Source organism: Pelophylax lessonae (assembly GCF_965119305.1).
Source record: "Pelophylax lessonae genome assembly, chromosome: 2".
NCBI classification, from domain to species: Eukaryota; Metazoa; Chordata; class Amphibia; order Anura; family Ranidae; genus Pelophylax; species Pelophylax lessonae.
The window spans coordinates 581,279,045-581,303,444 of NC_138769.1; the positions used below are offsets into that span (position 1 = coordinate 581,279,045).

The 24,400-nt window shown below is 42.1% G+C and overlaps 1 protein-coding gene across 1 annotated transcript in view; it reads left to right on the forward strand.

Moving 5' to 3' along the window:
* TSFM (Ts translation elongation factor, mitochondrial) overlaps positions 1–22,525 on the forward strand; it is a 61,295-nt gene extending 38,770 nt beyond the window's left edge. The window contains exons 4-9 of the mRNA XM_082246425.1: positions 7,542–7,709; positions 7,817–7,969; positions 16,827–16,955; positions 19,485–19,607; positions 21,801–21,879; positions 22,019–22,525. Of these exons, the coding sequence (XP_082102551.1) occupies positions 7,542–7,709; positions 7,817–7,969; positions 16,827–16,955; positions 19,485–19,607; positions 21,801–21,879; positions 22,019–22,440 (1,074 nt within the window). The 3' untranslated portion in view covers positions 22,441–22,525. The remainder of the gene's footprint in view (positions 1–7,541; positions 7,710–7,816; positions 7,970–16,826; positions 16,956–19,484; positions 19,608–21,800; positions 21,880–22,018) is intronic.
* Positions 22,526–24,400: the final 1,875 nt, after the last annotated feature.

Sequence of the window (24,400 nt, forward strand, 5' to 3'; positions counted from 1 at the left end):
TGGCAGCCACCTTCATCCCAGCAGCTAAGGAGGGTACCTTCTCCATGTTAAGGGCATGTGGGCTAATATTCATATCGTAGGTGTGTGCAGCCTATTGCATTAGAATGTGCACCCCAAAGCCACAGTAAATTGTGAGTGTGGTTAAACTGTGTCTACAGTGAGAGGGGCTTAAAGGGCGTGGTTAAATAATAAAAAAGACTTCCTGTACACATAAAATATGCTTTTGGGCTTCCCTCCCCCCAGTAGGGTACATATACACTGATGCCATATGGTTTACATGGTTGCAGCGCAGTGTACCTGCATTTTTCATGTGGGTTAGTTGCAGTCTTTCAGAAAGCGCATCAAAACCATAGGGCATAATAGAAGTCTATGGCAAAGTGCAGCTAACCCACACGAAAACCACGGTTACATTGCGCTGCCCCAATGGTGTGGAAAAACTGCAGAGCATTTGTCTGAAAGCCAAGCTGATCATTTATTATTACCGACCTCGGAATTGTCTGTTAATTGCTACTGACCCCCTGAACTCCACCTCACTACTGACCCCTCAACTCCTCACTACTGACCCCTGAACTCCACCTCACTTACTAGTGACCCCTGAACTCCGCCTCACTTACCCCCGCCTCACTTACCACTGACCCCTGATCTCCGCCTCACTTGCCACTGCCCCCTGAACTCCACCTCACTTACTACTGACCCCTGGACTCTACCTCACTTATTACTGACCTCTAAGCTCTGCCTCACGTCTGACCTCTGAACTCCGCCTCACGTCTGACCTTTGAACTCCGCCTCATGTCTGACCTGTGAACTCCGCCTCACGCCTGACCTCTGAACCCCGCCTCACTTACTACTGACTCCTGAACTTCGCCTCACTACTGACCCCCAAACCCCGCCTCTCTTGCTTCTAACCCCTGAACCCCGCCTCTCTTGCTACTGACCCCTGAACGCCGCCTCACTTACTACTGACCCCTAAGCCCCGCCTCACTTACTATTGACATCTGAACCCCACCTCAGGGAAAGAAAATCCATCACATCCCCACTGACAGAACAGAGCTCTGCCCTATTTACATAGGCAGAGCTCTGTTCTGTGTCCCCTCCCCATCGCCTATCAGCAGGTGCCTGCAGATATCCATTGGCCGGAACACACGGATTGGCTTGTGCTGTGACTTAGCACAGCGCGTGCGCCCCCCTACCCAGCAGTTCCGGGTCACGTACTAGGTACGTGATCCAGCACAAGAGAGCTGCTCTGCCGCCATACAACTAAGTAAAGCTGTCAGTAAACGATTAATGGGTATTAAAAGGGCTGTTCCCCATTGACCTGTGTATTTATAATTCATACATGTCCCCAAGGGTAGTGTCCAGCTCCCAATGCCATTTGTTTGAATTTGGGGATGTTCCTATAAAAAAAAAAAAAAAAACTGGGTAATTTACACATGGGGAAAAAAAAATAACTGTGCAATATAGCAATAAAATGAAAACATTTAGGATTTGTTCACACCATATGTGCATAAAAATAGTTGGGGGAAAAAAAACGGATTTATGTGCATTGAATAAGCGTAGACAGCTCTAAAAACACAACAAAGCACACTGGCCTCAGGAAATATATAAACACATATATATCAGATGAAAACACAAGCATAAAACATCAAAGTGCTTACTAACTTGATCATCAGATTTGCCATTTTATAATGTGTTTCCACAGAAAGTCCGGTCAGATCTCCTTCCAACCTACTTAGAATACAAAACCACTGCATGCTTGAAGCCAGTGCCACACTGCAGAGTGGATAAGTGCTTTGAACTTTTATTGTAATGAATGTTTTTTAATGTGATATAGTTTATTAAAGTGAATTACTCAAGTCCCTAGCAAAGGGTGCAATTATATGTCATCTTTGTAGTAAAAAATTAACATTTCACAGCACATTACCAAAAGGTGAGCAGTTTTTAAAATGAAATCCTGGGAAATATTTTTTTTTCTTTTATGTGCAGATGGTAAACTATTTTATAAGCATATTTTCCTCAAATAGTCCATGATACCGGAGATGGTCATAGACTTGCAGACAATACAGAAGATGGTCAGAGACTGCAGACATGATACTGGAGATGGTCAGAGACTGCAGACATGATACAGGAGATGGTCAGAGACTGCAGACATGATACTGGAGATGGTCAGAGACTGCAGACATGATACAGGAGATGGTCAGAGACTGCAGACATGATACTGGAGATGGTCAGAGACTGCAGACATGATACAGGAGATGGTCAGAGACTGCAGACATGATACTGGAGATGGTCAGAGACTGCAGACATGATACAGGAGATGGTCAGAGACTGCAGACATAATACAGGAGATGGTCAGACACTGTAGACATGATCAAGGCGATGGTCAGAGACTGCGGACATAGTACAGGAGATGGTCAGAGACGGGCGGACATGATACAAGAGATGGTCAGAGACTGTGGACATAATATAAGAGATGATCAGACACTGAATATTATACAAGACATGGTCATAAACTGCTCCACTGAAAATTGAGCAAAGCTCAGGTCACTTTTCAGAGGCATTTGACATGCAGTGAGGAGGGTATATTGCATCTCCTCACTGCCTGTTTAACCGATAACTACCACTTAAAAGCATATAGGGCAAAATACTGGAGAGAGAGATATCAAACCACATGTGAGGTATCGCCGCGATCACCAGAGCGTGAGCAATAATTTTAAAAAAAGAGCTACACTCTAACTCTAAACTGGTAACTGTTTAAAAATTTTAAAGCGTCGCCTATTGACCGTAGTTTGTCGCCATTCCACGGGTGTGCGCAATTTTAAACCGTAACATGTTGGGTATCTATTTACTCGGCGTGACATCATCTTTCACAATATACAAAAAAAATGGGCTAACTTTACTGTTTAGTATTTTTTAAATGCAGTGAAATTTAGATTTTTCGTAATTTTTCCAAAAAAATGGCGTTTTAAAGACCGCTGCGCAAATACCGCGTGACAAAAAATATTGCAATGACCGACATTTTATTCTCCAGAGTCTTTGCTAAAAAATATATATAATGTTTGGGGGTTCTAAGTAGTTTTCGAGGAAAAAATAGTGATTTTAACTTGTAAACAAAAAGTGTCCGAAATAGGGCTGGGGCTTAACTGGTTAAAATAATCACGTTTTGTTGCTCTTCAACCTGAAATGAAGACAGACATCGTTTTTGTTTTATCCAGCCATATTTACTCAGTGCAACTTATAACATCCAAGTGAAAGATAAAACACTAACATGTCAGGAAAAAATAAAAAACAGAATGACTGAGTTGGAAAAAAGATCACCCCCTCCTAGAAATGACTTGTAAACTCAATCTGGTGTCTCAATCACCTTCTCAATGGCACAAAAAGCCATTTGACATTCAACTGTGATCAGCTGTGGTCATTTTGATTACAAAACATGAAAAGAGCTTTCCTGGAGCATTCAAGTCCCTGGTAGTGCAACTGAAGCAAACAATCAACTATGGGTGGCAAGGCAGTGTCAAAAGATCTCCGGGATAAAGTTGTGGACAGGCACAAGTCAGGGGATGGATAAAATGTTTTTTTCAAAGGCTTTATCAATGGCTAGAAGCACAGTGAAGTCTATTAGTAAGAAGTGGTAGGTATTTGGTACAACATAGACCCTTTCTGGATCAGGACATCACTCCAAACTGGATGAAAGAGCCAGGAGGAAACTGGTCAGAAAAGCTATCTATGGAGATTTTAGGTACAAAAGTTTGGCACGATTCCCAGACATACACATTTTTCAAGCGTGACATGTTTGGTATCTACTTACATGGTGTAACATCATATTTTATATTTTACCAACAATTGGGAATTATATTGAATTTTTGTGCATTAGAAATTACATTTTTTTCCCAAAAAAATGCTGTGTAAATACTGTGTGACATAAAAATATACAGCACCCACCATTTTGTTCTCTAGGGCCTCGGCTTAAAAAAAAAATATGTACGAGGGTTCTTCAAAAACTTTCCACACTTTTTTTTTATAAGTTTTGCAGCCATCTGCACCACAGCAGGAAAACTCTTAAGGCCCGTACACACGTACCGATCGTCGGCATACAAACGTCGGCGGACGAAAGATCTGCCGATTGTACGCTTGTTAGTATGGTGCCTCCGACAGCCGTCAGCGCACATTCTGCCGACAAGAGTCTGTCTTGCAAGCATTAAAATCTTTGTATGCCGACACCAGAGCGGCCGATTGTTCGCCAGTCAGTACAGAATTCGGACGACAGACCGCAGATTTGCAAGACTGGGCATGCTCAAAAAAGAAAAAACACAGGGAAAGTTAACCATTACATGACATCACTTCTGCAGTCGGCTGTAGTCGGCGGACAAAATTCTTGTGCTGTCTTTGCACTTTTCAACAGACACCGACAGCCCAGGGACAAAAGATGGCCGATTGTTCGCTGAGGATCGGTACGTGTGTACGGGCCTTTACACTAAACGGCAAGGACAGCAGGCTGGCCAGACAGACTAGTCACATGACACTTTAGACACGACCAATTACTACTTCTCCCACCCTCACCATTTAGGAAAATATAAAAATGCAGTAACTTTTTTAAGACCCCATGTATAATGTTTGAGGGTTTTAAGTGGTTTTTCAGCAAATGATAATGTTTCTTATATGTAGGAGAGAAATGTCAGAATTGGCCCGAACTGGAAGTAGTAAAAAAACTAACTTTACCCATAACAACGTGATAAAAAATAATGTTCTTTAGCAAGGAACATACATTTCAGATTAATATTTATGCTCCCAAAATTAGTGTGTGCTTTAATTGCCTCCAGCATTGTTCCTGTTTCTTCTTGCTGGAGGCTGCCATTCTGCCGAAGCCAAGAGCCCCTGAACAGCAGTAAATCATGAAGCAAAACTGAGCCCATTGATTTAACGGTTTCAGAAAATAGTTACATTCCTGGAATGCTGGGATTGCTAACTGTCACATTTGCTTGTGTCCTCAACCAAACTGTCAAATCATCTATTTTTAGGCACTGACAAGTTTGTAGAGACCAAACTGATGACAGCCTTAAAGCAGAATTAAACTCTCCAGTCCATCCAATTCAACCTATGATGAGTGTGTGTTTGTCAATAGTACATTGTATACCCCTGTATGTTGTGGTTATTAAGGTGCCCATCTAATAGTTATTTTTAAACTATTGATGCTCCTCCCTGATACCACTGCTTGTGGAAGAGAATTCCACATCCTTACCGCTCTGACGGTAAACAACCCTTTACGCAGTTTAACCACTTTACCACTGGAGGATTTTGCTGTCTTACGTCTGGGCCACTTTTTGCGATTCGGCACTGTGCGACTTTAACTGACAATTGCACGGTCGTGCGACGCTGTACCCAAATGAAATTTACATCCTTTTTTTCCCACAAACAGAGATTTCTCTTGGTGGTATTTGATCACCTGTGCGATTTTTACTTTTTGCGCTATAAACAAAAAAAGAGCAACAATTTTGAAAAAATAACAATATTTTTCACATTTTTTTATATGAAATTCCCCCCCAAAAAAATGTAAAAATCTAAATTTTTTTTAATTTTTGGCCAATTTGTTTTCTGCTACCTATGTTTGGTAAAAAAAAATCGCAATAGGCGTATTTTGATTGGTTTGCGCAAAAGTTATTGCGTTTACTAACTAAGGGAAAGATTTATTGGTGTGTTTTTTTTTTTAACGAGTAATGGTGGCGATCTGCGATTTTTTTTTTTTTTTACGGGACTTCGACATTGCGGCGGACAGATCGGACCCCTGACTGACATTTTTTACACTTTTGGGGGTACCAGTGACGTTACTACAGTAATCAGTGCTATAAATATGCACTGTTACTGTAAAAATGACACTGGCAGGGAAGGGGTTAACTTTATTGGAGAAGGAGGGGTTAAATGTGTCCCTAGGGGCGTGCTTCTAACTGTTATGGGATGTGGCTGTTTGTGTAACTACAGAGATATACGATCCTACATAGCAGGACCGTATGATCTCTGCACTTACACAAGGGAGAATGACAGGCGGCTTTGTTTACATTAAGCAAAGAAAACAAAGAAAGGGCGCACCTTTCTTTGCTTTCTTTGCTTTTAGTATCGGTGGACTACCCCAGTCTGTTATGGGCAGCAAGACCGTAGCCATCTAAAAAGCCAGGTGTGAGTCCCGTGAGGGGTGTGGTAGAGGGGCTGGGATACCAAGCGCAGGAGAAAGGTGGTCACACCTTATTGTCTTTTGGGGCTTTGTTTACATTAGCCGCTTGCCTTTCTCCCTCTGTAGCGGACGATCGCGAGTGGCCGGAGGACATCGAGTCCGCCAGTCACACGCGCGGGGATCACAGTGAACGAGCGGGGGCGGGAGCGTGCCTCTGGTGGCGCGCGCTCACCCCCTATTGGCTCGGCTCACAGGCGAGTGATGTACCCATACGTCACTTTGCCTGCACGAGGCTGACCGCCGCAGTATATGTATTTGCGGCGGTCGGCAAGTGGTTAAGGTTAAACCTCTTCTCTTCTAATTTTAGCGAATGGCCGCAAGTCTTTTTATATTCTCTGAATAGTTTGTTCCTTATGCTAGGGTTGCCAGTACAGTATTTGTACATTGATATCATATCCCCCCTCAATCGTCTCTCCAGAGAGAATAAGTTTAATGCTTGTAGTCTTTCCTCATAGCTGAGATCCTCCAGTCCCTTTATTAGCTTTGTTGGCCTTCTCTGGACTCTCTCCAGTTCCAGCACATCCTTTCTGAGGACCAGTGCCCAGAACTGGGGGCCCCAGCAAAAGGAGCCAGCCTGAAGTCCGCTATCTGGACTTCATTTTCTGACTAAAGTTCCACTTTAAGCTTTGGCAAAAAAAACCTGGAAGCTGATTCGTTTTCATGCACAGTGGCACCAGATTTGGCACCCTCCAGTTTTAGTAAATCATAGCGAATGTGCCATTTGTTGACCATTGACGGTGAGCAGCGTCTCTTGTGCTGGTGCAGCAATAATGAGCGCACTGTGCATAGTTGCCAACATTTAAAAAAAAATTCCAGGGACACTTTGCAGCACAGCTATCAATTACCACACCCACTTCCCTGAAGCCACGCCCACTCTGCATAATTAATCTCGCCTACTTATCAGATTATAGAGTCTACTCCAATATAGAGAGAATTACAAGAAATTAAAAAGGGAATTTTAAACTTAAGGCCACAGTAGCAGAGTTGGAATAATTCTCCCATTCAGCTGCACTACTTCTGCCTAACATTTATGGGCATCCCGATTAACAGGCGCTTCTAGGGACAATATAAATTACCTGGGACAGGCTCCTATTTGCAGAGACTGTCCCAGGAAAAAAGGGACAGTTGGCAAGTATGACTGTGCATGCCCACACCATAGTTGACAATGGTATAACACACAGATGTGCCTGTGTTCTGTCAGATTATGTAATGGAAGTGATACAGGTTTGCTAATGTGACAGAACACCCGCATTAGTGGAGTCTTATTATGTTTAGAAAATGGCCTTTTTTGTATTACACAGCTGTAGAATGACTTACTATTAACACACAGAAAATCATCCCTTATACTGCTACAATGGTCTCCGGAAAAATGGCTGCCGAGATGACCCGGAAGAGGATGGCTTCGTTTGGTGTTGCTGCACTGCGTCATCCGTGTGCGCCGCTGTCATTCATCGTGGGGAAGGTGTCAGGGATGCTGCGGTGTAGGGTAAGTGATGACATTGTGTGTATGGGGTGATCGCTGTGTTCTGTCTCTCCGGACATTCTGCTGGGGGGGATGGGATAAGTCACTTATCATCTCCTCTTCCATGGCAGCTCCTCTCCTGGCACAAAGCCGCCCTCCTTCACACATGTAGCCGGCTGCTGGCCGCAGACAAGGACCTCCTGCTGAAGCTGAGGAAGAAGACCGGCTACTCGTTCACCAACTGCAAGAAGGCCCTGGACAGGTTCAGCAATGACATCAAGCAGGTGGGGGCTGTTCTCAGCTTGGGGGGTTGGGGACACACAGGGGACCTCCCAACCCAGCATGAACTGTATAGAGCCCTATTTATATTTAAAGCAGGCACACGACATTTTAGGGTCACCATACACGTTACAATCTGGTCATACAACCAGTGTTATGCTTTTTATTTATATGTTTTATTAATAGAAATCTGGGAGGTTACAAATAATAGGAAATCGCTTCACAGGAAAAGCCCTGCAAGGAATTTTCTAAAATATCTCATTTCATTATTATTATTATACAGGATTTATATAGCGCCAACAGTTTGCGCAGCGCTTTACACTATGAGGGCAGACAGTACAAATACAATACAATTCAATACAGGAGGAATCAGAGGGCCCTGCTCCTTAGAGCTTACAATGTAGAAGAGAGCTTACATAGACTATATACTGTTTGATCCGTCATGCGATGACCATACGATCCATAGTAATGAGGATAAAATATTGTTTTTAATCTCAGCCTTAACCACTTTACCACCGGAGGATTTTCCTGCTTTACGTCCAGGCCACTTTTTGCGATTCAGCACTGTGCGACTTTAACTGACAATTGCTCGGTCATGCAACACCGTACCCAAACGAAATTTACGTCCTTTTTTTCCCACAAACAGAGCTTTCTTTTGGTGGTATTTGATCACCTCTGCGCTTTTCATTTTTTGCGATATTAATAAAAAAAGCAACAATTTTGAAAAAATAACAATATTTTTCTACTTTGACAGTTAAAAAATATCCAATATATTCAATTTTTGTCATATATTTAGGCCAAAATGTATTTAGCTACACGTCTTTGACAAAAAAATTCTCAATGAGCGTATTTTTAATCACTTTAAGACCGGAAGATTTTACCCCATTCCTGACCAGGCTATATTTTGCGATTCGGCACTGTATTACTTTAACGGACAATTGCGCTGTCATGCAATGCTGTACCTAAATTAAATCGATGTCTTTGTTTTCCCCACAAACAGGGCTTTCTTTTGGTGGTATTTGATCACCTGTGCGATTTTTACTTTTTGCGCTATAAATAAAAAAAGAGGCACAATTTTGAAAAAATAACAATATTTTTCACATTTTTTTTACATGAAATTCCCCCCAAAAAATGTAAAAATCAAAATTTTTTAATATTTTAGGCCAATTTGTTTTCTGATACATATTTTTGGTAAAAAAAAATCGCAATATGCGTATTTTGGTTGGTTTGCGCAAAAGTTATCGCAGCTACTAACTACGGGAAATTTATGTCATTTTTTTTTTTTAACGAGTAATGGCGGCGATCTGCAATTTTTCTTTTTTTTTTTTGCGGGACTGCGACATTGCGGTGGACAGATTGGACCTCTAACTGACATTTTTGACACTTTTGGGGGTACCAGTGACATTACTACAGTAATGAGTGCTGTAAATATGCACTGTTACTGTAAAAAATGACACTGGCAGGGGCTCACTTTTATTGGTGATCAAGGGGTTAATGTATGCCTGGTGCTTACTAACGTGTGTGGGGGGAGGGGACTGTGTGACACAGGCACAGATCGCAGGTTCAGCTATGCTGAATCCTGTAATCTGTCCCTGCCTGTCACTTAGGAGATCCGCCCGCTTTGTTTACACAAGCGGGGGGATCTCCACACTCGATCGGGGAAGAGCGGCGGTGATCGCCGCCTCTCCTCTCCTGGCCCAATTCCCACTGTGTCTGAATACAGCGGGAGCGAGCCTCCGGTGGCACGCGTGCGCAGCCCACAAGGGGAGGAGTCCAGCGATGTAGACCTACGCTGCTGGATGATAACGAGCCACTTTGCCGCAGTACGCTCCATGTGAGCGGTCAGCAAGTGGTTAAAGTGGTTGTACAGGCAGAGAGTGCTTTTTTTTTTTTTTTTTCTTCCATTAACCACTTCTGGACCGGAAGATTTTCCCCCTTAATGACCAGGCCATATTTTGTGATTCGGCACTGCGTTATTGTAACGGACAATTGTGCGGTTGTGCGACGCTGTACCCAAATAAAATTGATGCGCTTTTTCCCCCACAAATGGGGCTTTCTTTTGGTGGTATTTGATCACCTCTGCAATTTTTATTTTTTGCACTATAAACAGAAAAAGAGCAACAATTCTGAAAAAAAAAAAAGATTTTCCATAGTGGTGCACCGAAATTTTGGCAACCGAAATTTTTGGCCGAAAATGGGTTAAAAATGCCAAAATTAATGGCTGTCGCGAGGAAGGGGGGGGGGTGCAGCGCAGGTTTTAAAAGTCCCGCCTCTGTCAGGCAACACTGGTATTCTTCATGCAGCTACAGCATATCCCCCGAAGATGCCGGTATCACATTCTCACACCTATTGTCTTCAGGAGGTGCTGAGCTGCACCCGGCGAGAGTTTGTCAAGCTGTACTTATTACTTATGGAATGCAGTGCAACCCCCTGGCTCAGACATGCATCTTTTTTTTTTTTTTTTTTTTCCATCAGCTAAGCAGATTTTTTTTTTTTATTCCTTTGTCAGGGACATGCCTACTTCTCCATGTAACTCACCTCATACCTACCCCAAGGAGCACTGACCCCCACTACTGGCTCAGCTGCCAGCACCAGCCTTTCCAAAAAATACATTTTTGCTAAAACGCAGGAAATTGAAGAAATCTTAAACACATTCAACAATCTGCTTTGTCGTCCAAGTTCTCTTTAGAGAGAATAATGAGCGTTTCATCAGAACTGGGCTGCAAAGCCAGTAAAGCAAAAAGGAATCTTAGCAGCCATGTTTCCAAGCTGAAACAGGCATGGGACTTATTATGGCACAGATCGACAAATAGGGGGCGCTGAGGGGAGGGTTAATTGCCAATGGTATTAGTATTATGCAGCATGAGGGGGTTAATGTATTGCCACTGATGCATTAGTGACCGACCAGTGGCAGTTAATTAACCCCTTTGTGCTGCATTAGTGCAACCAGTGTCAGTGCAACCAGCGTTAACACTGGTACTGGTGCCACTAATGCAGCACAAAGGGGTTAATTAACTGCCACTGGTTGGTCACTAATGCATCAGTGGCAATACATTAACCCCCTCATGCTGCATAATACTAATACCATTGGCAATTAAATTAACCACTTGCCAACCCGTCACAGTGTACATATACTGTGACAGGGTGGCAGCTACAGGTGCACGTTGCTGCCTGTTTCTGGTGTATGCCCCTCTTCTATCTATTCTAAAATCATTTGGGGGGAAAAGTCATTTTGGGTTTTGGTTTTCGGCCAAGGGCATCCTGAATTTTTGGTTTCGGCCCAGAATTTTCATTTCGGTGCATCCCTAATTTTTCACATTCTGCTATATAACAATCCCCGAAAAAAATTTAAAAATCAAAATTTTTTAACTACTTTTCTGCTACATATTTTTGGTAAAAAAAAATTGCAATAAGCATATTTTGATTGGTTTGCGCAAAAGTTATCACGTCTACTAACTATGGGAAAAATGTATCATTTTATTTTTATTTTTTTTACTAGTAATGGCGATGATTTGTGATTTTTTTTTTTTTTTCGGGACTGCGACCCCTAACTGTTGTTTTTGACACTTTTGGGAGGACCAGACATTACTACAGTAATCAGTGCTAAAAATATGCACTGTTAATGTAATTATGACAGGGAAGGGGCTAACACAGTAAGTGATCAAGGGGTTAAATGTGTACCTAGGGGCGTGTTTCTAACTGTGGGGGGGCGTGGCTTGTGAAATGATCATAGAGATCTGTGTTCCTATATAGACGGATCACAGGAGCTCTGTGATCATTCCAGAGAGAACAGTCAGCTGTGTTTACAACAGCTGCCCGTCCTTCTCTCTCAGCGGGGAGCAATCGCGGGTGTCAGGCGGCAATCGAAGCTGCCTGCCCCATGCATTGGCATTGGCCTAGCTGCAGGCGCGTGACCGACCTATACCTACGTCCGTTTGCGCAGGGGGGGCTGCTTGTGCAGTATAACTGCGGCGGGCGGTCGGGAAGTGGTTAAGGGCCACACCCAGTGTTCATTTCATCGACTAAAATATTTTCATTAACTAAAATACGACTAAAACGAAAAGAGTTCAGATGCCTAAAACACGACTAATACACACATGCAGATTGTCGGCCGAAAAGATTCGGCCGACGACCGATCGGCCGATTGTAGGCTTGTTAGTATGATGCTGCCGACAGCGCACTTTCGGCCGAACAGAATCTGTCGTGCAGGCATTATAATTTTTGTTGGCCGACACCAGAACGGCCGATTGTTCGCAAGTCAGTACAGAATTCGGCCGACAGACAGCAGATTTGCAAGACTGGGCATGCTCAGAAAAGAAAAAAGACAAGGAAAGTTAACCATCACATGACATCACTTCTGCAGTTGGCTGTTGTTGGCCGACAAAATTCGTGTGCAGTCTTTTGCAGTTTTCAACAGACACGACAGCACCGGACAAAAGATGGCCGATCGTTCGGCCGACAATCTGCACGTGTGTACGAGGCATTAGTCCTCTTGCACACTGCAGCTTAATAAATGTAAAATACAGCCCATTCATTGTAATGTGCCTATGCACACAGGCGCGTTAATGAGCGCCATGCATTCTTCAGTAGGAACAAAAGAGAAAAATCTGCATTTTTTGGACAGTAATTTATGCCTAATGCGTGCAAATACGCGTGATTGCGAATATGAACGCACGCAAACATAGTGTTGATCTGAAAAATGCTAATTTGCATATTTTCCAAGAACGCGACAATACAGTTGCAGGAAAATACGCAAATTTTGGGCATATGCGCAAAAATGCACGCAAATTCGCAAAAATGCGCTCATTTTAACTACTTCCTGTCCGCTATAGCCGAAGTACGGCTACAGCGCGTACTCGAATTTCCGGGAGGCCATCTTCAAACGGCCTCCCAGAAACAGGCTCCCTCGTGCGCGCATCGGGGAAAATCTGTGTTGGCCGTGTCCCTTGGACACAGCCAATCACAGATTGTGGTAAATGGCCAATCACAGCGGCCATTTACCACGTGATCGGGCCGTGCAATGAGAGATGATCTCGTATGTAAACATATGAGATCATCTCTCATCGCCAGCGCTCCTTCCTCACACGGAGACTGCAGTGTGCGGAAGAGGAGAGCCCGAACAGCGGTAAGGGGACACAAAGGAATGTAATCAGGGCACTGATCACCAGTGCCCTGATTACAGAAGAGGGGAAATAATGCCACATTTTCCCACAGTGCCCGCCATCAGTGCCCACAGTCAGTGCCCATAGTGCTGCCATTCAGTGCCCATCAGTGCCTGCTCATCTAGGCACTGACTAGCAGCACTATGGGCACTGAGTGTGGGCACTGATGGTGCTGCCCATCAGTGCTGATCAGTGCCACCCGTCAGTATCCATCAGTGCCACCCGTCAGTGCCGCCTATCAGTGCGCATCAGTGCCGCCTATCAGTGCTCATCAGTGCGGCATATTAGTACCTCCTCATCAGTGCCCATAAGTGCCACCTCATCAGTGCAGCCTATCAGTGTCCATCAGTGCCGCCTCATCAGCGCACATCAGTGAAGGAGAAAAATGTATTTATTTTCAAAATTTATTCACAGAAAATAAGAAAAACTTTTTTTTTTCAAAATTTTCTGTATTTTTTCTTTTTTTTTTTTTTTTTTTTTTTTGTAAGAAATAAAAAAGCCAAAGGTGATTAAATACCACCAAAAGAAAGCTCTATTTGTGTGAAAAAAATGATAAAAATGTAATGGGTACAGTGTAGCATGACCGCGCAATTGTCATTCAAAGCGTGCGAGCACTGAAAGCTGAAAATTAGCCTGGATAGGAAGGGGGTATAAGTGCCCAGTAGGCAAGTGGTTAATAAGATTAATACACCTGAAACTTATGGCTGAAAAAGGAGATGCTCAAACAGGAGTATCGTGTGTAAGAGGCCTAAAACTAAAGTGGCATTTTAGTCAAAAGAATATGACTAAAACTAAATGGAAAATTGACACCAAAATGAATAGTACAGTACTCTGCTGCCCATTTCTAAATCGGCAACAAAATTCCATCCAGAGCCAGTAATAGCACATTAAAGTTTAAAAATGTATTGCACTACCGCATAAAGATAAGTAAGAGGCATCTACTAAGCTGCTGAAAGAGGAAAAAAAATAAGAAAAAGGCTTTTTTTTCATTTTTTCTTATTAATTAATGTTGGTATTATATTCAGGTAATATGTGCAATGACATTACTGCCAATAGAGTTCACAGCTTTTTTTTTTTTTTTTTTGTATTTTAAAGTTGCACTTCGGTTTGTCAAAAAGCAATATTTTTGTTTATTAAACTTGGTTTTATTGATAACAACGTTATTTATCACAAATCTGTCTGTAGTGCGTGTTCAAACCTTAATACCATAAATAATAACATATTATTCGATTTTTACTCCAGAAGTATGTAATGAGTTTGGAAATTCTAGAGAAAGGTTTTAAATAATGCATTACAATTTACCTAAACCCATTTGATTTTTAGTTGACTAAAATGTACTGGAGATTTTAGTCGACTAAAATATGACTAAAACTAAAACAATTCAGATGACTAAAATACTACTAAAACTAAATTTGCATTTTAGTCAAAAGATTATAACTAAAACTAAATTTGCTGTCAAAATTAACACTGTTCACACCACATGCGGTGCAGTGCATTTGTTTTCTGCATCAAGAACGCATGGATAGTAGGCTATTCAATGGCATAGCTCACACCAGTGCGGTAGTTCCAGTGCGTTTCAGTTTCAGAAAAAAAGTCGAACATTCTACTTTTTTTCTGCACTAAACTGTACTGGAATGCAAAAAAACACAAAGGAACACACATGTCCTTATTTAGGGCCAATTCACACCATAGAAATGCTGTCTGGATGCATTCCAGATGCTTTTCTGCATGCGTGTTTTTGACGTCTTTTGGTGCGTTTTTTGATGCAGTCTAGTGCATTTTTTTTCTCCCTCTTTTCTTAAAGCAGAGTTCCACCCAAATGTGGAACTTTCATTTTAGGCACTCCTCACCGCTTTATTTGCAACATTTGGTATGTCATTTTTTTTTTTTGGGGGGGGGGGGGGAGCGGGTACTTAGTTTTGACAGGTACCCGCTCCTACTTCCGCTCAGGCCACCTAGGCGGCTCAAGCGGATGTTCTTCTTTCCCCCTCCCTCACTGTACACTTCACTGGTCCCAGAAGATTGCCCGGCCCTTTAAGGAAGCGCAGCGCAACTCGCGCACACTTGTGATGCCGGGGAGAGGAGTGAGGCTCTGGGCGGCCACATCGCTGGACCGTGGAACAGGTAAGTGTGTGTTTTTTAAAAGTCATCAGCTACACTTTTAGTAGCTGCTGACTTTTAATAAACCGAAAAACAACTGGAACTCTGCTATAACCTTAAATAAAGACCTGTGTGTTCCAGTGCATTTTTGGCACGTCCCGGTCCGTTCCAGTACAATCCAGTGCAGGAAAAATGCAGCATGTTCTACTTTTTTTCTGGAACTGAAAGCATTGGTGTTAACTATGCCCTTAAGGTGAAGAAAGGAGGGAGAAAAAAATGAAAAATGGGCATGCAAAAAAGCATCTGGAAAGCATCCTGGCTGCGTTTCTATGGTGTGAACTGTCCCGAAAGTGGTTGTAAACCCCATTTATGAAATTTGGGCTAAGCACATATATCTGTAGTGTTTACTCATCTCTTTCCAAAACTCTAAGTGTCGTTTCTCTCTGGTGCTTCGTTCCTCTGTTATCAGCAGTGTCACTTATGACAAGTTCTGACACATGAGATAACGGTAGCTGAAAATTAGTGTCGGGGAGGGAGATTAGCAGAGAGCTGATCTATTCAGACTACAGCTCTGCATGTTCCTTCATTCCTCTGCCATTGTGGAGGGGTGTCCCTTTCCTCCAACCAACTCACACGCAGTGTAAGCCCATTCTCCCCACCCACCCCTATGTGCTGCTGAAAGAGAAAAAATGTTAACACGATCTGCACTTTCCAAAGAGCATAGAGAGGAGAAGACAGCAGATATACAAGTAAAACATAAGTAGGTAGATTTGTTTCATCTCTGTGTTTCACCTGAGGCTGTTTACTTCACTGCAGCTTGCTATGGGGGCACTTTAACGGACAATTGTGCGGTTGTGCGACGCTGTAGCCAAACAAAATTTACGTCCTTTTTTTCCCCCCACAAATGGAGCTTTCTTTTGGTAGTATTTGATCACCTGTGCGATTTTTATTTTTTGCGCTATAAACAAAAAAATAGCGACAATTTGGGAAAAAAAAAACAAACTATTTTTCACATTCTGCTATATAACATTCCCAAAAAAAACATTTGAAAATGGTTTGCGCAAAAGTCTGTACCATGTTGATACATCACATATCAATATAAGCTATGTAAAGAGGAAGTAAACCCTCCTCTGCAACTTGTACCTATAGGTAAGCCTATGATAAGGCTTACCTATAGGTACTGTAAATATCTCCTAAACATGTACCGTTTAGGAGATATTTACCTTACATGCAGCCAGTGACGTCACTGGTGCATGCGCTCTGAAGGAGCTTCATGCGCGGGAGTGACGTAATCGCCTGTCCGGACAATCAGATGGCCGTATGCCACGATCCCGGAAGACGGGCGACTGGACATGTCGCCCATCATACAGGTAAGCGGGTGGCACGGCGGGGGCTCGTTCTAAGGTAAGTATTTCATAATGAGCTAGTATGCGATGTTTCTCTTTCAGGTTGGAAAAAAAAAGTTTTAATGAGTTTACAACCTCTTTAAAGGTCAATATAAGCTACTTAAAGGTCAAATTCCAATTTATATAATTTTAATATACTACCAGTGCAGTTCACATTTTGAAGGCCTTTTTAACCATTCTGTCTTCTTTCAAAGGCAGAAGCTTGGCTACATGAACAGGCCCAGAAAGAAGGATGGAGTAAAGCCTCGAAACTGCAAGGAAGAAAGACTGCAGAAGGTCTTATAGGACTGCTAAATAAAGGCAACACTGCAGTGTTGGTGGAAGTAAGTACGCACACTTCTTTATACATGGAGACTAGGGTAGGGGAATGTGGATGTACTGTACATGCAACAAACTTTAGTTCCGCTATTTCTTGTGCTGATCAGAATATAAAACCCCAATCCAATTTCACTGTTGAATTACTTTACGAAAACATAAACCACCTGCTTAATTGTATTATATGTTCTGAAAATTAGGAACATAAAATCTTCAGAGCTTGTTATATTTCTATATTAACTAGTTGCTGGCAAATGACACGCAATTCACACAGCTTCAACCCAGGATTCTCACACTTTTCCAGTTGGATAAAAGCTTTGTGAATGGTGTGCAAAGTCAACTATAAATAGAGAAAAACCATGTTAAAGCTGAAGTGTAGTGTACATATATAGCCTTCCCTTGTTACCTCCTTCACCCAGATCAACGTTTTTTTATTTTTTTTTTAAACCCTCTTTTGGGACCCAATTACATTCTTTGGGGGAGGGGGCTGGCAGACTCCTGTAGACTATAGACATCACACCATTCTGCCTCTGATCTTTTTCAGTATCAATATATGAAAGAAAGCATCCCCAGGGTGCCTTTAGACATGCCTGGCTGCTTCTCCTTGCTGGCCACTGGTTGTGCAGACTTTAGCTGTGCAGTCTTCTGATTGAGTGCTTATGGTCATGCACATCTAAAGGGATGCTGGGTATGTGTTCTTTCACATAAAGCTCCATGGTATATTGAGATGATGGGTGGGGAGGCAACAAGTATGGATCAGAGAGAATCGATTGATGAATGACTGATGTCATTCAAAAAGAAGGGGCTTAAGGCTATATTGTGGGGATATAAGTTTGCAAGGAATTGAGAGTAGACCATTTCAACACAGACCAGGAGTGTGGGAGTAAAGGGAAGGCTGGAGTTCAGCTATAAATATAAATTATTAGCGCAGAATAAATAAATAAAATAAAATGATTTAGTTGAAACACTTGGCTCTTTAATCAGTCTGTGTGGCACCCCTCTGTCATGTTGAATGACTTCCAACATGTGGCTGTACAGAATGGTACTAATATGTCACTATGTGAGCAGTATTCTTTGTTAAAGTAGAACTATAGGCACAATTTTTTTTTTTTTTTTTTTGGATAGAGCAAGGGAAGGTTATAGTCCCTGCCAGATTTTATTTTTCCCATCTGTGTCCCATTGCAGAAATTTCACTTCCTGTCCTATAGCCCAACAGGAAGTGAGAGGGAATCCCTGCAAATTAAGAGAATTTCTTGGGGACTCCCAGGTCACCAGAACTAGTGTCCCCATTAGAAGATCTCCCCTCTGTCCCTTTCTGGGGACAACCCAAAATTTGGATTTTCCTTTACTTTTTCTTTCAATGATAATGGTAAACAGGACAAATTGAGAGGGGGAATGTCCCTAACGGGGACACAGACAGCAATAAAAACCTGATAGGTGTTCTGATCCCTCTCTACTTCATCCAAAACTAAAAAAAAGGTGTTGCCTTTATTTATACTTTAAGGACTACTGATGCCAGGTGGGAAGAGGAATGACTTGTGACGTCACCAGACTGGCCAGAAGACTTGTGTGTAAGGGGACAGGGTGGGGGGTAAAAGTGTCCATATGGTTTAACTTTTGGAGGCTTGGCTAAAGAATGTCCCATTCCATTTTTAATGTAGAATAAACAAAGAACTGAGAGATGAAAAGTGGAATATTCGTAATGGCATTGTCGGCGAGGTGGAGAAACAAATGGACACTGTATTTTCCAAGAGACTTCTGGGATTTTAATTTATCATTGGTCATCCAAAAAGTTGATCCTAATGTGAAAAAGCTGCTGCGATTGTTAAAGTGGAGTTCCACCCTAATTTTATACTTACCTCCATCTTCTCGCTCCGGGTCACCTGAAAAAGAAATGGATAATCGCATTTTTTTTTTTTTTTACTTACCTCGTAGCGAAGAAAATATACTTACCTTACTTCCTTCTTCCTCCTTCCTCGGCCGCGGCCCGTCGTCACTTCCTGGCTCTGCAATGATTCCTGGGAGCTGAACGTCATAGCTCCCAGGAATCATTGCGCCTGCACCGGCCCCGACATCAGTTCCGGGGCGCGCGCGTCATCCCCTTCTAAACAGCTTCTGGGCATGCCCAGAAGCTGTGGAGGGATGACGCACGCGACCCGGAAGTGACGTCGGGGCCGGCGCAGGGCTTCGTGGGACCGAAGAAGGCGGAAGAGGATCTCGCTGGCTTCAAGCTGCCCACATCTGACATGGCAGCGCTGGACAAGACGTTTTCAAGGTAAGTATTTCTCCTAACAGGTAAGTGCAACCCGGGACAGATCAGGGGCTATCCATTGTGGAATGTACTAGCCCTGACTGTCCCGGGGGTATTTAAAAAAAAAAATTCCAGGGTGGAACTCCGCTTTAACAATAAGAATAAAATTAAATGCCCTTTTTTTTATTTAATTGGAAATCATGCAGTCAGGAGAACCATGCTGTTACCTACTTGAAATGCCTTTACCTCTTAAGAGGACTACAAGAATTGCTATTGACTCTTCCAGGTGAACTGCGAAACAGACTTTGTTGCCAGGAATGTGAAGTTTCAGCAGCTGGTCCAGCAGGTGGCAGTCTCAACAATAAAACAAAGCCATAGTACAGAGAGAAGCCAGACCTCATACTTGAAGGTGAGATTTTGGAGACAAAACATTAAGATTTCTACATTAATTGGTAGCAGCCTACAGCTACAGATATATTGGAGCTCTGATTGTCGCCTTATGTTTGAAGATGTAAGCCTCTGACCCCGAACAAGTATGACCCTGCAAAGAATACATTTAATATCTATAACTAAACCCTCTTCAGCTCTGGCAACTGTGTACCCCTTTATGGAGCAGAGCAATCTTCACAGTTCAGCCAATTGCCATTGCTTTTGTTATAAGATATTATTATTATTCAGGATTTCTATAGCGCCAGCAGTTTACGCAGCGCTTTACAATGTTAGAGGGAGACAATACAGCTACAATACAATAAAATACAAGAGGATTAAGAGGGCCCTGCTCAGAAGAGCTTACAATCTAATGGTATATAGTGGTATATATATATATATATATATATATATATATATATATATATATATATATATATATATGTGTGTGTGTGTATATAATGTATTAAATGTTCTTTGTGTTTCTGTTATTACAACACAATATTTATGTAGATGTTGTACTGTTGTATCTTTATTACAGTTGGCTACAACTAAAAAGTTGACAACAAAGGCCCAGCTGCTTGATTGCTATTACAAGCAGCGGGTATTGCCCCCTCCACCCACCTTCCACGGGTCTCTTGGGCCCTCCTGTCCCACCGGGAGACCCAAGCGGCCAGCCAGAGCGTCCGCCGGCTGTTCGGACGACTAAGCAAAGCTGGGATTAACTTTGATTGGCTGTTCATATTAGTAACCTTGAAGCGATGACATGACATGACTTCCCAGTTTACTTGGAAACTGTCAACGACATTTTTTTTTAAAATCAAATGCATTTAGAAACACAGATCTTGGTGTTAAATGCTTTTAAAGAGGAAGTAACGCCTAAAGAATAATCTGTATCTATAGGTAAGCCTCTAATAAGGCTTACTTATAAGTTCTGTAAATATCTTCTATACGTGTTTAGGAGATATTTACATTACATGCAGCTGATGAGGTCATTGGCGTATATGCTCTGAAGGAACGGCCATCCGTGCTATTCCTTCAGATACCTGTGGCGTGAATGACAGCTCCCTCGGTGCATGCGCCTGAGTGACATCATCATGGCTCTGGCCTGTCACACAGCCGAAGTCTGCGGACCCAGAAGGAGGACCAGGAGAAAATGGATGCTGCCTCCAGCGACTACATCGCATCGCTGGAGGGCTTCGTTTTCAGGTAAGTTTGACATAATGTGCTAGTATGCGATGCCTTTACCTTGCAGGTCCTAAAAAAAAAAAAAAAGTTTACAACCGCTTTAGGTGCAGAGGAGGGATTTTGGATCTTATTGACCCCCAGATATCTCCATAAAGAGGACCTGCCACATGACTATTGCTGTCACAAGGATGTTTACATTCCTTGTGACAGCAATAAAAGTGATAAAAAAAATAAATAAATAAAGCAAGAGTGTAAAAATAAAGAAAATGTATAATTTAAAAAAATGTAAAGTGTCCCTATCCTCCCGTGCTTGTTTTCAAAGGGGAACGCACACTTTGGTCCCACACGCAAGCAGCGATCACCTCACCCATGTGAGGTATCCCCGTCAGGTCATGGGCAGTAATTCTAGTACCAGATCTCCTCTGTATATCTAACATGGTAACATGTAAAGGCTTTTAAAGCGTCGCCTATGGATAGTAAAGTTGACATTGTTTGTCGGCCTTGCACGGGTGTGTGCAGTTTTAGAGCATGACATGTTTGGTATCAGTTTACTCAGTCAAACTTCATCTTTTATATTTTACAAAATAATTGGGTTATGTATTGTGTTTTTGCATTAAAATGAAAAAAGTGTTTTCTTTTCCCAAAAAATTGCGTTTGAAAAACTGCTGCGCAAAATACCGTGTAACATTAAAAACATTTTTTAATTTCCCCATTTTATTCTCTAGGGTCTTTATCTGCATATCTGTTTTAGGTTCATGACTCAAAAAACTATTGAATCAAGAGGGTTGGCATGTGAAGTGTTTTCAGATTGTGAAGTCACATCCATGTTTCTCTTCCATTGAAAGCATAAAATCCAAACAAGCACAACATAGAAATGTATTAGAAATAAATGTGTATGATCCTCCTTTCTTTATCTGCTTGTTTCCTTATCTGCCGTTCTAATCTATCCTGCACACAGTAGTTTTACATTCATTTTTCATTACTATAGGGTTTCCTTGCTGAAGAAGAGTTTTTACAAATGAAGACAGAAGAGTCCTCATTGAAAGACCTTCTTGCAATGACGATTGGTAAAAAATGTATTTATTTTATTTTCCGATATATATTCTATTTCTGGTGTTCTACTTCTGAAAGAAAACGGAGTTTGTGCTGCCGTCATTTATTTGTATTTTTTTAACTTTCTTTTCTTTCTTATCTTGTGTTTTGAAGGAAAACTGGGCGAAAACATGACCATGAAGAGAGCTGCATGGGTTACTGTCCCTTCTAGTATGTTTATTGGTTCGTACATGCATGGCTCCCCACCTGCAGATACGCCTTCCTTGGCTAATATGGCATTTGGGAAGTATGGAGCCTTGGTTGTTTTCAAGCCTAATGATCACTGCAAAAGCAACATTACTGAACTGGGGCGTAGACTGGGCCAACATGTGGTGGGCATGAGCCCATCAACATTGGGTTCTCTAGAAGATGAGTCTACTGGGGAGACAGAAACCAGGATGCTGGCCCAGCCTTTCCTACTGGAGCCCAGCCTAACTGTAGGACAGTATCTGCAACCACATGATGTGGAAGTGCTGGATTTTGTACGCTTCGAGTGTGGGGAGGAAACACAGACCACTCAATCCAACCAGTCCTAGTGAGTCATAACATTCTCCTGGGAAGTATGAACAATGTAACGTGTATATACATATTTTTTTCCGGTGAAAAATAAATGATACCTTTCACTATTATGTTCCGCTCTAATTTGTCAAGTTAAAGCAGTAAGTTATAAATTATACATAGGATTTAAAAAAACCTCTGTTATTAAAATTATTCATTTTTAATCTCTAGACAGATCTAGCTTGCCTACAATTTGTAATTCTGACTCCTCTCCACAATCACCGCATGCCTGGTGTGCACAGCTTATTCAGGAAAAAGAAAAAAGCAGTAGCACAGTCTTCTCCATTGAAGCCAGACCCAGTAACCAAATGCACTAAATATGTTAGTATCACAATTGATAAACTTTTGCACTTTGTAGGCTTTGCCAGTTACAATCGATTTAAATTGATCTCGTCTGGTGAGATGAACAATAGCGACATCTAGTGCTTCCACATGGTAATGATCCATTGGTTAGGAGGCTTCAGTCCTGCCGATTAGAGCTATCAAACAAATATCGTGATAAGATGCTGTTCAGTGAGGGAAGTATTTTACTAATACAACAATACAACAGCCAGCAGATAAAATGTAATCTCTGGTCTATAAATGTCAATGTATCTGACTCTGGACCACATGATTGTGTTACTGAATAACCTTTACTTGTGTAAAAAAATGTTAAAGACTGAGTATTCCCTTTTAAATGTGCATATCAGGGAGTTTCTGAGGATTAAGGTTGCCTAAAATGTAAACTAGGTAGAAAATCATAGCTTTAAATGCAGAACTACCATTTCAGCAGCCAACACAGCTTCTATGGAGGATAGGTGCTGGTAGTGTTATTGCAGAAAGCTCCCTTTATTTTCTATCAAAGGAATAGTTAAAAGAATTGTAGCCTGGCCTGCATCTGAGCATCTTAAACACTTGGCTACTCTGTGGGTGAATTGCACTTCTGTTTTACTAATTTATCAAATTCCTTGACCAAAATTCATTGGAATGCTCCTCTGTCTGCCAGTTTAACAACTTTGCAAACAAACTGTAACGGAATCTACACACACGGTGCTTGTGTGCTTCCGTCAGAATACCACTTCCTTCAGTCTTGAACATGGATATGAGCCGCCCCCATACAAAACTAGCTGAGAATAGCTTGTATAAGATCTGGATCCTTTTTTGAACAAACTCACACCGAGTATATACTCCACCAGGTCAGGTGCCTGATTACATTATCATATGCAGATGAAATTGTGTACAGAAATATAATTAACATATCTAAGGAACACCCAACACAAACAGTATTCTACTTTCCCACTAGCAACTAATAGATGACAGTGATTTAATTAACTTAAGCTAATTAACTAGCAGACTTGCCGTCATCAAATTCATACACCTAATTATAAGTGTAAACACATCCCCACAGTAGACAATAGGTGAGTTATTCAGCACAATCAACAAAATGTGGAAGACAGGTGGTTGAGCTGATGAGCATCTGTCATGAGTCTGACTATGTAGAGCAGTCCCCTATTGCCAATAGGCAGCTAGGCCTTTAACATGGAGATTAGGCCTAGAGTCCCAGAGTCTGTGTGTCTTGGGGATATGTGGACTTTAATCCAAAGTAACATTACTCCAAGGGTCCCCCTAACATACACCCCACAAAGAGCAGTGTTCCCTCCCAAGCCAGGGCCAAAGTCAGTAGGTAAGAGGCTAGCCTACAGTCCCCTCCAAAAGCCCCTACCCTGAGTGAGTTTGTCACATTTCTCCCCCTTTAGAAGGAGACAAACACAGGAGCAGACTCCAGACGGGTTGTGTAACAGAACCGTGACCCACACTGTGTTTGTGGACTTTCATCAGTATACCGCTTCCTCCTGTCTTGAACATAGATATCAAATATTCTAGCCACCCCCATACAAAACTAGCCAACAACTTGGCTTGTACAAGTTCTGGAACCTTCTCCTTTATTGAACAGTCTCA